We start from the raw sequence: 18,020 nt of genomic DNA on the forward strand, positions 1-18,020 counted from the left end.
TTTTGAGTCCAATGTATTTAGTATACCTTTCTCCGCAACGAGTTACGTGAGGATGCTTTGTACTTTGTGAAGTTTGAGACAAGGTGGGTGAGTTGGTTTTAGAGTCTCGAACTAGCCTATTATCATGGATCCTCTTTATCTCATTAGGTCCATTATGGATGCTGCATAAAGAAATAAACTAAAGACACCATCCCACTAAAACAAAAAACCCATCATTATTGTGTTTGGTCTGCTGTGTTGTCAACAATCCTGGATGGACTCCGTAAAGGTGACTGGAGAATCCCATAAAGTGATTGGCCTTGTGGAGGGCCAGTGGTTGATTTGAGGTGTTAAAAGAATTATAAGGACCAAACCTCTTGAGATCTATGGGTGATAGGGATGTCAAGGAATTGGCCCCCAGGATTAGCTTTTTCATTATCCATGTTCATGCTTTCCAAGGTGATAAACTGTGATAAGATGTATATGAATCCTTGATTGATATATGAGAAGTTTGTAGGTGTTACAAGAAACTTGGTGGGGATAAGGTCTAGGACTGTGGGGTCCTAGATAACTGGCTGAGGGCCAAGGTTCCAACTTTCCAAGGGAATGAAATCAAAGCCAATTCCCAGCAGTCAGTTGGATGGAGCGATTCCCAGAAAGCGATTGCTTACTGGTCCAAAATGCACAGCCAGGTCGACGTGGTTCGTTTATGGCTATGCCTACCCATACCGAAGAGAACGGCGAGAATGGTGACGCAAGGAATACGAGAGAACTTATCCTAATCAAGGCAGATATGAGTGGGACCTAATGAGATTACGGAACTTGTGGCTGGGAAGCAAAACATAAACTATGGGCTCGTTTATTTCACGGGAAAAGAAGGGGAGAAAGTGTGGCCAACGAAAAAGTAATAAGATGCCTCTTGTTTGGTTGGAGTTTTCAAAGGAAAGAGATGAGAAAGTTGTATTCCTATGGAAATATGATTCCCACATTTTATAGGAAAGTTTTTCCCATGAAAAATATGAGAAAATTACTTTCCCATGAGGCGAGAATCACTTCATTTTTATTTTTTCCCAAAAAGGCCCTTCAGCATTAAAGAGGTATTAAAAACCTAATTTTTATTAAGGGTATAATAGGAAATACACATAACTTTTTCAGGAAAGTGGATGTTCAACGAAACATAAGCACTCTGAAAATCTGTCACTTTTCCATGTTTAACCAAACATGCCAAAAGTACATTTCCAAGCATTCTCTTCCTAGAAATCTTCTTCTCAGGAATCATATTCCTAGGAAGAAAAATGCTTCCCACGAACTAAACGAACCTTATGGGACGTAGGCACCTTCACTTGGTAATATGAGGGCTTCTCTAGGTAGTTGGGAACCAAGGAATCTAATCCATTCCCATGCGCTTTAATCACTTAGAGCTTAGCCAAATTCATTCTTAGGAATAAAAGTTTTGGGGTTCGAAGCTTCATTGGTTACTTAGGGTTGCTGCAACATGGTTTAGCAAGCATGGAACACAGATTGTTTGCAGTTTGTCATGAAACTGACTTCGTTCATTTCATTATGCCATTGTTTACAGAATATAACCTGGTTTTTCAAACAAAAATGGAGATTACGGGTTGAGTCCCCTTGAATCAGAAAATGAATTAATATGAGCTGAAGCATTTGCATATGCTTCAATAAATTAGAGTTGGACATAGGTTGGGTTGGTTTTGGCCTAAATGCTACTGAGCATCGAACCAATGGTCTCAAATTTTGGAAGTAGGACTGAACCAATTTTTCTTGGAAACAAATCAACCAAACCCCTAATAATATGACAACGGTGTTCTCAGATTAGCCAAAATATTTAAAATATGCTAAATAAATTATTGACTGTATTCAAAAAAATATTAAAAATAATAGGTGAATTACATAAAGGAACAAATAACAAATCCAAAGGTATCTTATGGCAACAAAATTCAAAACATCTATAAATCTAGATAGATAACTTGATTTCTTATTACAATTTTATTTTTTATTTTTATTGAGTCTCACACTATCAGTGCATATATGTTTAGATGGACATGATTCTTATGAAATTATACGGGAAATTGGCCAGGTACCCCATCATCATTTCAAACGGCAACAGAACATGCTTTCAAGATGTTTTGAGGAGTGGTTTGATTAACTGAATCAAAATGTCTAAGGAATCCCCGCCCAATCCTTGGAAAAAAATCTGTCTCATGAGAAGCTCTTGCTTGTTAATCTTAAAACAGTTCACTAGGATTCTCCTAGCTTATATTTTGTTTTACATCAGTTATTGACCTGTTTTGTGCCCTTCAACACAACCTATATCAAACAAAGCCACATCTCTCCCTTCTTCCTTATATCTCCAATACTGCTTCATAGCATCCTAATCCACTTATTGCTCCACTCTCTCCACACCTTTCTCTCTCTCTCTCTCTCTCTCTCTCTCTATCTCTACACACACACATACAAATACATACATACATACCTACATACATACATACATATATAATCAATAAAATTATGTTTCAATGCTTCTCCAAGGGCCAACCCAAAGAATCCAAGTACAATAAGTCGAACGCATGATCCAATCGGGAAAAAGAAAGATTTCTTTCAACCAGCTAAACTCGAATCTCTCGAAAGAAACTAGAAGAAGATAGAAGAATTGTGAAAGTAGGAATTAAATCCTCTTTTTCTCCATTGACGATCCACACCCCAAAACTGAGGTATATAGCCCCAATTTATAATACTTGTGAGCTCCTTCCTTTCACAATTTGAGTTGAATTTCTCGTGTAATTTGAATAGGACTAGGTATACTAAAATAAACACAACTAATAGAAATATTCTAGGAAAAAGTAAATTCTAGAATAAAAACTAAAATTCTTGAAGAGATAGATCCTACTTCTACATCAACTTTATCTTATGTTACTTTGCTTGATTTTTCTCGGATAGAGAGCTATGCCTAAACAAAGTCTTACCCAAAAAGAAAATCTTTAGTTTAACCATCTAAATGGTGAAATTTCATCCAAATTCAACACTCTAGTTGTAGATCTTGAAAAGCTACCCAATTTAGAAAAAAGGTATCTCAATCAAGTATCGTATGCCAAGTTATTGCCTCCAGCAGTTTGGCCTGCGACTCTGTTTTTCAATTTAGAAGATCTCACTCTTGAACCCTATCCAGCATTGTTTGTAGTGGTCAAAATAGTCTACATTGAGTCTGAGGATTCTCCTAGATCAGGAATCCCCTGTTTAGGGGATTTAGCTTCTACAAAATTAGAACAAGAGATAGAAAAGCGTCTGCTTCCCTATCTTGCGGTTGAACAACCTTGCTTTACTTAGAGATGGTTTCTGGCCTGACTTTTCTTTGCTCTTGAGTATCAATGAACTACTACTTGCTATGCTCTTGCATCTAGACTTCATGGTAGGAACGCTCTTTGCTATCATTCCTCGTCGATGATGACTCCTCGATTTTGATTGGTAGATCGATCAATGGAACCAAGAAATGAGAGTTTGGCCTCTCATAAGTAGTATCAGATTCTTATACTATTATCACAAACTTGTTGCAAATATTAACAAATCAGTTCGCTTAGATAGCAACTGCAAGATAATGTTACCTTGTGCTCTGGAGGCATTAATCATGAACTCTTTTTTGTCTTTTACGAGATAGTGCTTCTTCAAACATTGGTAGAAGACTACATCTCGATCCCAATGATATAGGCTTTAAAGGATGACCTAGTAAACATCAAAAGGAACTACTTAACAAGTTACCTCATCAATATACCTCTCGGTTATGGCAAATTTGAAGGTACACTACTTGACGATCTTCAATTCAATATCCTTCTAAATCCAACCAAGATGATAGGGATTTGGATGAGGCTTAGTCTACAACCATAGCTTTTGAGCTAGACTTCAAAGATGAGGTTTTTTGGCTTCCAAGATCTACAATAGCCTCAACAATGCTCGGCTTCACCTGGATCTTCAAGCGGAAGAGTTTCTTTTTTTGCATCTCTACATCTACTTTAGTTGCTATCTCAAGATTCTTCACCATTAGGCTCAATTTGGAGTCAACTTGCTCAAGCTCAGATAGATCCTCAACTTCTACAACATTAAGAACTACCTTTCTCTTCTTTTTAGAATCTTTATCCTTCAGTGTCTTCCTCTGTGGCTGCAGCTCGAGTGAAGTTTCCAACACTTCTTCTTAGTATGTCTATGGAGATTACAATCATCACAATAATTTCTTTGAGTCATGTTGACTTGTTTTTTACCCTGCTCTCCCTTCTAGTTTGATTTTTTGTTGCCTTTCTTAAACTTGTCACCCTTTTTACCTTTTCTAGGCTGATTCTTTTCCGAACCCAATCCCCATGGCTTTCATGTTGGGTTCGTAGATATCTTCAACTTTGAAGAGTTTCAGCTCCTTTTGGATGCTCTCATAGAGACCTCCATCATACTTCATAAAAATTGCATGATCGTCGATAGAGATTATAAGAGAGATTGCTTGCTTGTGGTACTCGGTGGTGTAGTCCTAAACAGATAATCATACTTCTACCATAGGTATTGCCACTTGATCTACCGATTCTCCTCGTGGCCAATTGGATAAAACTGCTTCTTGATTAGGCTCTTGAATTTATTCCATGTCAGATTTAAAATATCGTTATTCCTCATGCATGAATTTCACTAGGTAAAAGTATGGCTAGAAGCTTGAGACAGACTAGAGCTACCTTCTAGATACTTAAGTATCCATAGATTGTAAAATATGTCTCTAACTAGTCTAGCTAGTTATCTAGCTTCTCTGCATCAACAACCCTATCATATGTAGGGATCTTGATTCGAGCCTTAACTTTAAATGATTGAAGCGAGAGATTTTTTGTACCTGTAGGTTGCTCATCCTCATCCTTCTCACTAAATGGTGGATTTTTATCTCAAGCTGTAGGAGATAGCTTTGCAACATGCGTTGCTGGTACTTATGCTAAAGGTATCGCCAATCTATTGCAAGATTATAAACAACTCCAATCTATCTTCTAGAGAAGAATATTTGAGCATAGAATACTCTTTAACATTGATTAGTAATCTCAAATTCTTTTAAATAGGTAGAGTTGTATAAGCTTTAGATCTAGGAGAAAAGAGTTTCCCACCAAAATATTTCAGATCCAAGATCAAGAATGAATGGTCCACTAACCCTTAACTCAAAGATGCTAAAAATTTTCTTAGCACAAAATAAGATAAAAGAACTTACTAGTGAAAATGGCTTCGTGATATCAAAATTAGATAAGAATCAAAAATATTGTTCTTTCCTTTATCAATGAAATACTCTTTTATAGAAAACATCAAATCATGTCTTCTATCATAAAACTTTTTGATTCAAAGAGTTATTGTTATTGACCAACTTAAAAATGATAATTCAAACCACCACACTTCCTCTATGCACTCTGATTTTAGACCACCAAAATTTGTTGGATTCAGTAAATAACTTTCAACCAAAATATTACTTAGTATTGTAAATTGAAATGATTTGAAATTCCAAATTTCAAGTAAAGCAGAAGGGAACTTTTGAGTCTCATCCCTAGTTTGCCTTGAGCACATCCATCCTGATTAACCCTCGAGTCAATTACCATATTCAAAATCATCATTTATGCCTATTACCGTATGAATTAAATTATCATATCCTAAGCATGAATCAAATCTTGATTCTCTTGTTAATTCAATTAGATGCTTTCAAATTAAACTTCTTTGAGTAAAATCAATTAGAAGAATTTTGCGATGTTCCACTATGTTAGAAGGCCCTAAATCAAAACACATGCGAGTAAATCCAACCCAGTTATCTGTCCTAGAGTTTCCTTTAATGAGATCCTTCACACATATCTAGGGGTGGCAATCGGGTCGGGTCAGGCATAAACGGGTCGGGTCAGATGTTAAACGGGTCAGAAAAGTATAAATCTGAACATGACCTGTTTATTAAATAGGTCAGAAATTACAACCTGAATCCGACCTGTTTAATAAACAGGTCACCCGACCCGACCCGTTTAACCTGTTTATTAAACAGGTCGATTAAACAGGCCGGGTTGGTTTATGCTTACCCGTTTAACTAAATATTACTGTAAATAACCAAAAATAAAATACTTAAAATAAAAGAGGACCTTTTTCGCCCGCTGCCTTCTCGGCTTCTCCCGACCCATCTGCCATTCCCCATTGCCACCGCCCGCTGGCTTCTCCCGAGTCCCGACCCATCCGCCGCTCCCCATCGCCGCCGCCCGCTGCCTTCTCCCGACCCGTCCGCCGCTCCCCATCGCCGCCGCCCGCTGCCTTCTCCCGACCCGTCCGCCGCTCCCCATCGCCGCCTCGTCCACGGCAGCGCGGCTGGTCCCGGCGTAGGCCCACTCCTCCCAATTCGAGCCCCCGTCCGCCCAGCCGAAGCGGATGAGGACCTTCTCCATCTGCCACTGGAAGCTTGGAACCCCGACGATCCCTCCAAGCCTCGGCTCTAGAGCTACGAGATCGATCTCGCCGAGTAGATGGAGACTGTCCCCCGGATCGCGAAACCCTTGAGTTGCTGCGTCGTTACCTCCATCGCAGTCCGTGGGCTTGCTCGGGTCCCTGCTGTCGTCGCCGTTAACGAGGAGACGGAAGTAGTCGGCAGGGGGGAGGAGAGGGCGGAGGCGGAGGTCCGGAGGAGAGGCGAGGGGAGGGCGGAGGCGAAGAATCCGGAGAGGGCGGAGGTCTGGAGGAGAGGCGAGGAGAGGGCAGAGGCGGAGGTCTGGAGGAGAGGCGAGGGGAGGGCGGAGGTGAAGAATCCAAAGAGGGCGAAGGAGAGGGGAGACCGGGAGTCGGGAGAGGGACACTGTGGGTGAAATTGAAATAAAATCGGAGAAATCCCTAGGGAGAAAGGAGGTCACGGTGAAATTGGGCCGAGCGGCGTGCGGGCTTTTTTTGGGCCAGAAAATTTGATCCAACAAATATTAAACGGGTTAAACGGATTAAGCGGGTCAGATATCTAAAACCCGTATCGGACCCAATTAATAAACAGGTTAAACGGGTCAACCTGTTTACGACCCGAACCTGTTTAGGCCAAACCCAAATCTATTTATGGCGGATCGAACACGGGTCGGGTTGGCGGGTCGGATCATATTTTGCCACCCCTACACGTATCCAAAACCTTCTATAATAATCATGAAAGCAATTTCACCAGTGACCTCAACAACATTGAAGAATGCCCTAAATTAGTTCATAAATCCAAACTTTAGATTTATTATTGGAACAAAAAACTTAATAATATCATTTTGACAAATTTTTGCATATAACTCAAGATAATTTAAATTTTGATCGCATTGTCCTTTCAGTGTGCGCATTTCCATGTACAGTTTTACCAATACAAGAGGGATATGATGGACAAAGATGCTGGCTCGCAGAAGTATCAAACCTAAACCTCATCACAGCAAAGGTGAAGGCAATGTGGAAATTTACCTTGTGATGCAGTGGTAGATGCATGAGTCTGAAATTAGGATTAAAATTTATAGACATTATGCCTTGGAAAAGGAGCCAGCCCAATGGCAATATGGAAAAACGTTTCTTCAAATCAAGGACCCTCGATGCACCTGCAGATGCAAGTTTAGATGTGATCATATTCATATGCAGGCTTCTACCCTACACTGCGAGCAAATCTTTCTGTAGAAGATGAGCTGAATCCATGAGAAGTCATCTAAACTTAGGAATCATTAATTTGTTCAAGCTTCACTGATGAACTAATCTTGAAAATTTAACAAGACTGAAGCAACAAGGAAAAATTGCATTAAATTCTTCCCCAGAATTTCCTGTTTCTATAATTTTAATCACCCAACGCACTTTTCTTTCCAGGTTCAACTTAAAAATGCAAGGAATCCAACAGAGGAATTCAGAAATGATAGGTTGATGACATTACAGAAACAAAAACATAGTGAGGCCAAAACAAACCAGCTTCAGATACGCAACCTGTCAAGCTGGAACATCCACATGGATCTATAGGATCCTCTCACATATTAAAGATTTGGACTGGCCAACTGCGTTTTCGGCCATCCATGCTAATCCCCGTTGTCTCCATGGAAATGTCTATGCTGCGGTGTGCTGAAGAGCGGGCAATGCTAATGCGGGACCTGATCCTCACTGCAGGAGGCTCCTCAGTACCAACAGATGCAGCTGAGTCAGGGATAGATTTATCTGATTGCATCGCAATTGGTTCACGGAATGTCAAGATAGTTTGAGACCAGTGAGTTTTTGGAGAATAAGGTGATGTGGAGAGGACTGTGGGCATCTCTTTGCAGAATCTGCTGGTGAAGCCTGTCTCGAACCACAGAACAATTCCATAGCACCATATCCCCGAAGTTGAAGAAGTTGAATCACCTTGAAAGTCAGATCTCAGCTTCAACTCGAAGCTTGCAGTGAAATCCATCTCATCTGGCTTCATGGTCGCCAAGTCAAATGACTGAAACCAAAAAGAATGACAAGAGTATGGTCATGTTCACCACAAGTTTACACACGCCACAAACCAATGAGTTCTGAGGAATAAAAATAACTAGGAAGCTTGAAAAACTGAAAAATGATTTCTTTTCATTTGTGAATTTTATCAGAAACCTGCAAGAAATAGGGGTCCAATATCTCAGTCAGAATATGCGACGGCAGGGAAAGCTACTAAAACCTAGATAAATGTAGTTAGAAAGATTGAACTAATGGAAGATATGGCCTTAAAATCAGAGTGAACAGGAGATAGGGCTGTGACAGCAGAGAGAACGAATTACGTAAAGATTTCCCAGTTATTACAAGATCTTGACACTACACCTATGTGTCAATCCTAGATTGACAAACATTACAAGGAAAATGGTTGAAATAAAAAATATAGTTTATATTGCAGTATCTTCCCATATGGTATTCAGGTCGTGCAGAATAACTTGTTTAAATTTAATGCAAGAAAAACAGGAGTTAGAAAAACAGGACCGGGCACGGGAATACCATCGAAAAACATTTTCTCAATCGCATATTGAACAGAATTATATGAATGAGGGTGAGTCACCTGGAGTACAGCTGACTCTGTGATGATATCTTGACTATCCACTATATCAACAATTGGAATACGAGAAGCGTCCTCTACAACTTCCTTGCTGATGCAAGACATATTGAAACCATATACATTTTCCCAAAATGGAATGCTGGTTCCACCTCTTCCAAATCCAGCCCCGAACTATAAGAGGAATGAAATAAGATAATGGCTTAAGTAGCTTGAAAGTACACAAAAGGTTAAAGTAGTAGAATTTAGTGGCCTTACGATAGTAGCAGTATCTGGAAGAATCGCACCACCAGGTTTCAACCAATGATCACGTGCATAAAGAACTGAACTGAGCATTGATTCATATAATAGGCAATAGCCCATCCACTCACTCACTAACACATCAATGCTATGAGGTGGAACTTGTATATGTTGGTCAAGCTCTTCAACCATGCATTGCACTACTTTTATTTTTCCGTAACATTGTTTTTCATCACCTTTCTCTGTCCCCTCTGACAGAAGACCATTATCTTTTGCAATCTGTGTTCATTATAAGCCGATGCAAATTTAAAATAATAAATAGATTTTTATATAATCAAGTTAATTGAACTATTTATTACCTGGGTAGCCACAGAAGCCATCTTTACACTTGCTTCAACAGCAATTACCCTTGAAGCCCCAGCTTGAGCTGCAAAAAGGCTACAATAAGACATTAAGTAAATAAGATGTATACTTGTTCTACAAGACAAATAGCTATTTCGGTGATAGGGAAAAATGTTTACTTCCTGAGTAAACATCCCTTATTCGGTAGCAAAATTATGTTGATTCAATATACAAATTCAGTTTATGCCAAGATTAATGGGTCCAGGATAAATCAAGTGTAGGAGTAAATTGCATAATCTAACCATGCAAAGTACAAGGACCACGATATACGTTAAGGAAATAAAGCATCAATATTGGTCAAGATTCTACAAAGCCAAAAATAAAGACTTGAGAATTGTTGACTATGTCAATGTTTCCTTCTAGGTTCAACAATCAATGCATTCACCAATCAACTTGAATCATTTTGCTATCAGGTTAAAACAATGAATTTTATTGCATCTTAGTTTTACTCTACTAGTAGTTTCTACCCTCGGAGTAGATATAACTTAGCTTTTATCATTGCAGCCGAGCGCTACACTCCTCTAATGTTGCCCAGTGCACCCCTTATCTGTCTCCCTAGAACAGTAACGTAGAGGTGGCAAAGTTTTTGAAGATCAAAGCACCCAAAACCATGCTACTCTCTATCCTCTTTTCAAGCACATCATCACTTTTCCGGCTGATCCGATGTTGGTGACATGTCCACACGCATACACCCTCGTCATTTGGCTTGTTATCATTCTTTTCTAAATGACTTATTATCACTCTTTTCTACCACATCTGGACGGGACTTCACCATCAGATTCCATGACATGCCCAGATAGGATAGAAAAAGCACCAACAAGTTTTGTTGCACACCAGGTGAAACCCTTGTAGTCCGTTACACTGATCCTAGTGGGATACCATGCAATCATTGTCACATTGATCTCAGTGAGACATTATGTAGTCATCGTCACATCAGTTTCAATAGGGCAACAACATAATTACCATCATACCACTATGGAAGGAAGTCGGCAAAGTAGCTATAAGGAAAGCGTCTGCTATACTAAGGCCAATTTTGGACCGATATGCAGCATATTTGGCCTCGCTATTGGAACGGGTTGAACAACTTGTTTCGATGGTTAAAAATTGATACACAAATCACAGTACGTTCAAGCAAGATCAATGGTGAAGACAGCCAAACCCATCCTTGTGATGGACGAATAACCTCATCAACCAACGTATGGATGTACTAGAGTCTAAGAAGAACCCAAATTGAAACCATCAACACATCGAGAGAAAATAGCAGAAGATGAATCAATAGAGCTCTCGAAATTCTTTGACTGAGGTATTGCAAAAGTTACACAAGCGAGATTTGAGGGATACTTCGGTCAATACCTAGCCGATGTTTGAGATTATTAGTCATAGTAAACTACAAAAAACTGTTGGTGAAGTTCTGACAATAATTTTCAATCATTTGCCTAAGAGTGAAGGACAAAATTATAACAACTTTATAATACCAGCACAAGGGCTGGGAGGCAACCTTCTCAAAAAGTCCTTCCAAACATCAATATAATGTATATTTCCCGGTCACATGCCAGGAGGCAACATGATAACACAAGGATTGATTCAGCCTAATATCTGGCAGTACACCCTTAGAGGTTTGGGAATGAACCAGACATATTGATTGCCCCTCTCGCATCGGGAGCATGAATAGAAATCCTATATAATTAAAGACCCTCGCGTGGATTATGCATAGTATGGGTCTCAATGTTATACAAAAAAGCTGCTGCAAGATTGAAGAAGTGATGAATTCAATCTAAAAGTGGAATACATAATAGTCTTATATATTATCTAGTTAGGGATTCCACAAAAATTTTGGCCAAGTGGCTGATATAGATGATAATGCCTCACTATGATGGATTCCACCTTTCTTGGAGAACTTCGGATGCCAATTTGCAGCCTTCTTCAGAAATCGTACTTCTCAGTGGATTTCAATCAGCTTTGCTTTGAAGGATTTGATCCAGCTCTTCTACCCAGCATTGAAGATCGACCTGATTTGCCAAGGAATAGGCCGAACAATGAAGCATGCTGATGCCCGAGCCATTACTGGGAAGCTTACATTAGAAAAGGCAAAATAAGAGAAACCCAAAATTAAAAGACCATACTTCAAAAAGCGCATAGTTTCTCCTTCAAAAAGAACCTCTCCAGTAATCATTCATTTTTTTCTTCGAATGGCTTTGAAATGTTTAAGGACGTGCGAAGCTGCTCCAGTTCAAGTGGCAACTCTCATACCATGCGGTAGGAAAAGTAAGACATTCCTTCTTTCTTTCAGCTTGGAGAGTGCTTTGCTATTACTTTTGACTAATACAAGCACAAATACAAGATTGAACAAACCAATTCTCTCAATGTACTCACTTTGCTCTTGATTATGGCTGATAGATCCTTCACTATTGTTGGCCCATTGAAGCTTCAAGATGATCAAATGTTTTGCTTACCGCACTTCATTGTTGATTGTAGCAGAGTTCAAACAAGTGCAGCAAGTTTAAAGCTTAGGTGTGGATACAGTTCATAAAAGTGGAAATATGCAAGGATCCGCTCCAACTAACTCAAAAAAAGATAAAGGCTCAAGAATAGCCAAAGGCCAATTAGAAAAATATCGGCTTGCTGATTTGGAAGCCCTAGACCAAACAGCAAGTTGGGGGCGACAGAATTCAAATGCGGCAATAAAATTTGTTCATGATAACGCCCCAACTTGTGATGGTATTCCGATCCAACAAATTAGTCAGAAATCGATCGATCCAAACAAATGGGTTCCTCTAGCTAATACTCAATCGCACCATAATAAATGAAAGGAGATCAAGACGCACGAGGAGAATCAGAAAGAAGAAAGTGGTGATCTTCGAAGAGAAAGATGCAAGGCTTATTTATAAAGAGAAAGTGTGCCTTACCAGAAGATCAATCAAAATATCCATTAATGCAGACAATAAAACCAAATATCTATAGATGTGGAAGATTCTTTGAGTGGTGTGCAGGCCATGTCGGCACATTAAGGTATTCCATGAAGGAAGATGCATGGAAAAGGTGGAGAGTTTCACAGAATCGAAAAAGATGTAAGCAAAGTACTAAAGATAGAAATAATGCTTCACAATCGGCCAGCAAATTGAAATCATAATTGCAGGATTTTTACTCGACAAGAATTAAGAAGATGATGATAGCCATCTCATCAGCCTTTTGATCATCAACCAATGGGATGTGCGAGACATTGTTTACACCTCATCTCAACAATCTAGTTAGCAATCGAGAGCAAACACCCCATGAATCAAAGTTGATGAAACCAAACCAGCCAAAAATCACATCACCCTCATTGGACTGAATAGAGTTCGGCTATGATAAATCATAGGGTGGAGACACAAGCCAAAAAGCAGGCTGAAAGATCAAGTCTTAGTCGTAATTAACTACAAAGCATGTGAAGAAGGCTAGTCGAAGATTGAGCCAACCGAATCAGTCTCAAGTGTATAAGACCGTATTGTAGGCCAATGAAGGAGAGACGACCAACACGAGCTATGCCGACTCTGATAGGATATGATTATTGTGCATAGTGAGAGGACGATTGGCAATAGTTACCAGAATCACCAAGAGTGAAGACTAAACATGGGTTATAACCATCAGAACGAATAGTTATCATATTTTAGGGTAGTTATTATTATGTTTTAGTATAATAAATAATGGATTTGTACTCTATATTGAAGATCCTTCGACAATCCAATCTAATGAATTCTATCTTATCTTAGTTTACTCTACCGGTAGTTTATACTCTCGAAAGAGCTATAATTTAGCTTTTACTACCATAACCCAGTGTTACACCCCTTTATCGTAGCCCTGTACTATACCTCTCTACCATAGCCTAGCTCTACACCTCTTATCTATTTTCTTTAGATAGTGGTGTGACAGCAACGAAAGTCCTTGAAGGTCGAGGTACCTGAATCCACACTACTCTCTATTCTTCCTTCGATCATTATCATCTTTCTGGCTAATCTGAAGCTAATGGCACATCCACGCACATCTACCCTCATCATTTGGCTTATCACCACTCTTCTCTGCCACACCGGAATGGAACTCCGCCAACGGGTTCATGACACGTGGACGGGGATAGAAAGCACGCCAACAATTTCCAAACAATATTTCTATTTTATTAAAAAACTTTTTATAAGTGAAAATCACTTATAGATAATCCTAGAGGTTTTCTACTGATAAGTTTCTAGGAAACGAAAGAAAACTTGAAATTTAAACTAAGAAAAGTTACACTTTAATGCTAACAAAAAACTTTGCTTTTAGTTGGGAAAGTCTTACTCAAAAGGCCATAGATTATGCATCCATCTTCTCTGATATACATCAATTTCCACTTCCCACCATAGGCTTCTTGAGCAGCCAAATGCACTTAAATGGAATACTATAGACTTATATGTGCTCAACAAGTAAAAGGAAAAGAACATGTCAGTAGATTTTTTTCTTTCACAGGCCATGACAGGCTTGGCTACTTCTTACAATTCATCAAATATAGATCCAAGGTATGCCACCTCGATACTAGACCCCAAACTGGTTCCACCCTGTCATTATGTCGATACGCGTATTACGGAGACCAGTTCGGTGTACGGAGTGTTGATACGCCTCTGTATTGTGTACCGGTACCGAACTGATAAGATATAATATGCCTTAAACAGCCTAGTTCAATGCGGTATGGCATACCATGCACAGACCAATATCTACATGGTTCGAAAATTTTAAAAAAAATGACACTAGCACCCAATGGTGAGAAGAAAATTTTAGATTGAAGACTGACAAATTCCTATTATTTATCATTATTTAATAATTCTTTTAACTCAATGACATAGAACTTATAGTACAGATGTACAATGACAACATACATAAGAAGCACTATGTTTATGAAACCTACTAGATTTAGTGTAGCAATTTTATCAACAATATTTTAGATAATAACAAAAATAACAAAACATTCAGGATATTTTTCATACAATGTAGCATAATAATGGGGCTTAGAAAAGTATATGTTAGTAAGCAAGGTACACCATCTCGGTACCGGACCCCGTACCGATGCCATATTAGCACAGTGTCGGTACAATACGGTATGGAGTTTTTTTGGCGTTCCAAATGTTGGTACACCACCCATACCGAATACCGGTACCGAACCAGTATGGTACGGTATGTCCCATACTATCCAGTTCGAGCAAATACGGCTAAGCAATTGGGCCATCAACTTGCACTTGCAAGTTATAAAACTTCAAAGAGTTATGCATTTTATATGCATGAGCAATTATAATATTACACTTCTCACCATCCAATTATGAATTAAGGTTGCAATATCACTAACAAACTAGGAAAAGGATATGTTAGTATGTAGTTGGGTCATCAACCTGCACTTGCAAGTTATAAAACCTCAAAGAGTTATGCATTTTATATTTGCGCAAGCAATTACATAATTACACTTTTCACCATCCAATTCTGGGTTGCACTATCACCAACAAACTAGGAAAAGCAATATAAGCAATTTTTACCTTAGTATTCCTGTGCCACAACCTACATCCAAAATAGATGCTTGATTCATGAGACAAGGATTGTTGAAAAGTGCTCCTCTATAAGCATCCATTCTTACCTGAACAGTTGATATAGCATAAGTTCATTTTGATACAACAATACAGAATTCAATTCTTTAAAAAAATAAGGACTCATGAATTCCTAACGCAACACATTTCACATAAAATTGCTCTACATATATAGTGATCCACATGAAATGGTATAAATGTTTTTTGAAGCATCACATACCTTGTCACTAAGCATCTCCCTATGAATGCCAAAGGAACCATAAGCTCCAAAATAGTTTTCATTTACATTCTTAATTTCCCTTGCACTAACATTAGCAATAGAAACTCTTAGCTGCGTATCTTTCCTTCTCTGATGAAATGGGCCAAGGTTCTGTTCTGTAAGAATGCCATTGGCCTCCATTTTATCACAATGACAAGTCACATTCTCTGCATGGTCCTGCTTATTTCTGATGTCATGAACAATATCAAGCTCAGAACTACTATCTTTTAAGATTTCCAGATTATCATTGCAAAGTTCAGTAAAATCTTCATTGCTCACTAGCTCCCTTATAAGCTCCTCTTTATCTATCAATACATTATAATCTTCATCATCTCCATCAGAAGCAAAACTGTGCAGAAGTGGATCATCTGCCATAAATGGTTTTAGATATTGATCATCTTCCCAAAGAAATTTTCCACCCTTCTCATAACAAACTGTTGCATGCAAATGGTTCTGAAGATCTTTGCAGCACTCAAAGGTGAGACCACAACGCCAACATTTGTTCTCCGCAACCTGGTAACCAACAAGAATAGCAAAACAGTCAGCATCCTAATTTTCTTGGTAATATTCTATGTTATCTGTTTCTTTTTGTGCTAAGCCTCTTAGCACCATAAAATCACCATGCAACTTGTTGTTAGACTTGAATCAAATATTTTCACAAGATAAAGAATTTACTAAGAGAATCTACAGAGGCTTGTTTTATGAAGGGGATTTTGAAGAGTAACTCCTCTGAAGCTATGGTGCATTGTATCACTAACCAATAGGTAAACCAAGGACACTGATTAAAGTATAGTATTACCATTTTGAAGGAAGCATTTTAACAAAGGACAACATCAAATAGACATGGATTCCCCACAATCTTAGAAACAGACAACAGGAATCCAACTATACATATTCAGGCTTCTAACAAGGTAGTTTAGAGACAATTTGCAAGTACGAGAATCAACGCCACTATGTAACCCTGTTTATGGGGCAACTGTAATTAATAATGAGAGAGTTCCTTGACCAAGCTGCATCAACTCTGCCGAAAAGTTGGAAAAAAAAACAGCAATATACCCCATAGAGCCGGTCATAAGAGATCAAATTCCAGATACTTCATCATCCAAAACCAATTACATGACATAAGTAATATATAATAAAAGAAAGCAATAAATCACTAAAAAAACCAAACATTGGCATAAAAGCACACGTAAGAAAAACGAATGAAAACGAAAAAAACAACTTAACCGCTGAAAAATCCAAACTCTGTCGCATAAAATCACAATCTACAAAAGAATAAGAACGAATAATGCAACTAAACCACTCAAAAATCTAAACTTTGGCATAAAACCACAAGTAATAAAAGAGTAAAAACGAAAAAAACAACCAAATCACCCGAGAATACAAACTTTGGGATAAATCGCATCAAAATATACCAGTAAAAACAAATCTCCAAAATATTCTAATGGACTAAACACACCACACCTGAGATCTGACATAGTTGATGAGCTTGAAGGAACCATAGAAATCCAACCCTAAATCTCTGACGATGCCGTGGAAATCGAAGGCGTGATCGGAACTGCAGTGGTTAAATAGAATCTCAGTAGAATCAAATCTCGAGCTGCAGAACAAGCATAGAAATTCGGGCATCGAGTTATCCTCGTCTGACTGCCATTCGTCCCATCCTTCGATCTCTTCCTCTTCTTCTTCTTCTTCTTCTTCTTCTTCTTCTAATCCTACTTTGGGTGTTGCTGCTGCGCTCTCGACGCCTTCTCCCGCCATCGGAGTACGGGGACTGCCTGCTAAAACCCTAGAGAAACCCAGAACGCGCGTGAACGACGAGTGATGGATGCTTGTTTACAGGGAATGCAGGCGACCGGTCATCGAACGACTCCGTTTGGGCCGCTTTTGGGTCATACGTATTCCCAGATTGACACCACTAGGTTGGTCACGAGGCAGTAGCGTCTTTTTTTTTTCTGTAAACTTGTGCCTCCTCTCGGCACCTTGTAAACAATTAAAAAAACAACGCGACCCCTCTCCATTAGCTGAAAAAAAGTTAATTACAGAAAAAAAAGAATATATATAATATTAATTTAAATGAAAATAAATTTTATTTAATTATTTTTGACAGTTATCTAAAAATGCCTCATTTTTTCTTCTACTCAAAAAAATTGCTTGTTAATTATTTTAAGAAGTCACTAAAAAAAGAAAAATTTGTTCCAAAGCTATGCGAAGAAGCAAAAAATATTTCATTCTGCATATTTTTCTCTACATGCACAAAAAAAATTAATGGGATTCTTCATAATAATTTTAGAAAGTCATGTAAAAAAAGAAAAATTTCCTCATATTTCCCTCCATGCATAAAAAATAAAATTAATTCAAATTTGATTGGGACACTTCTTAATTATTTTAAGAAGTTGTAAAAAAGAAAATTTTCCTTATGATTTCCTCAATACACAAAAAAATTAACTTCTTAATTATTTTAAGAAGTCCTGTATAAAGGAAAAAAATTATTTCACTCTGCAATCATTAAAAAAAAAGTATT

At 38.4% G+C, this 18,020-nt stretch overlaps 1 protein-coding gene across 1 annotated transcript; it reads right to left on the minus strand.

Annotated features, from left to right (window-relative positions):
- Positions 1-7,745: 7,745 nt before the first annotated feature.
- On the minus strand, positions 7,746-17,463 carry PRMT3 (protein arginine methyltransferase 3). The gene is made up of 7 exons (XM_039119359.2): positions 16,961-17,463; positions 15,458-16,009; positions 15,190-15,287; positions 9,616-9,694; positions 9,275-9,535; positions 9,023-9,190; positions 7,746-8,437 (listed from the first exon to the last, which is right to left on the minus strand). Exons 1-7 carry the CDS (start codon positions 17,255-17,257, stop codon positions 7,988-7,990), a joined length of 1,905 nt encoding a protein of 634 aa, XP_038975287.2. The 5' UTR covers positions 17,258-17,463; the 3' UTR covers positions 7,746-7,987.
- Positions 17,464-18,020: the final 557 nt, after the last annotated feature.

Source organism: Phoenix dactylifera, chromosome 2 (assembly GCF_051530095.1).
Source record: "Phoenix dactylifera cultivar Ajwa chromosome 2, Ajwa_hap1_PhDact_Kaust_v1.1, whole genome shotgun sequence".
NCBI lineage: Eukaryota > Viridiplantae > Streptophyta > Magnoliopsida > Arecales > Arecaceae > Phoenix > Phoenix dactylifera.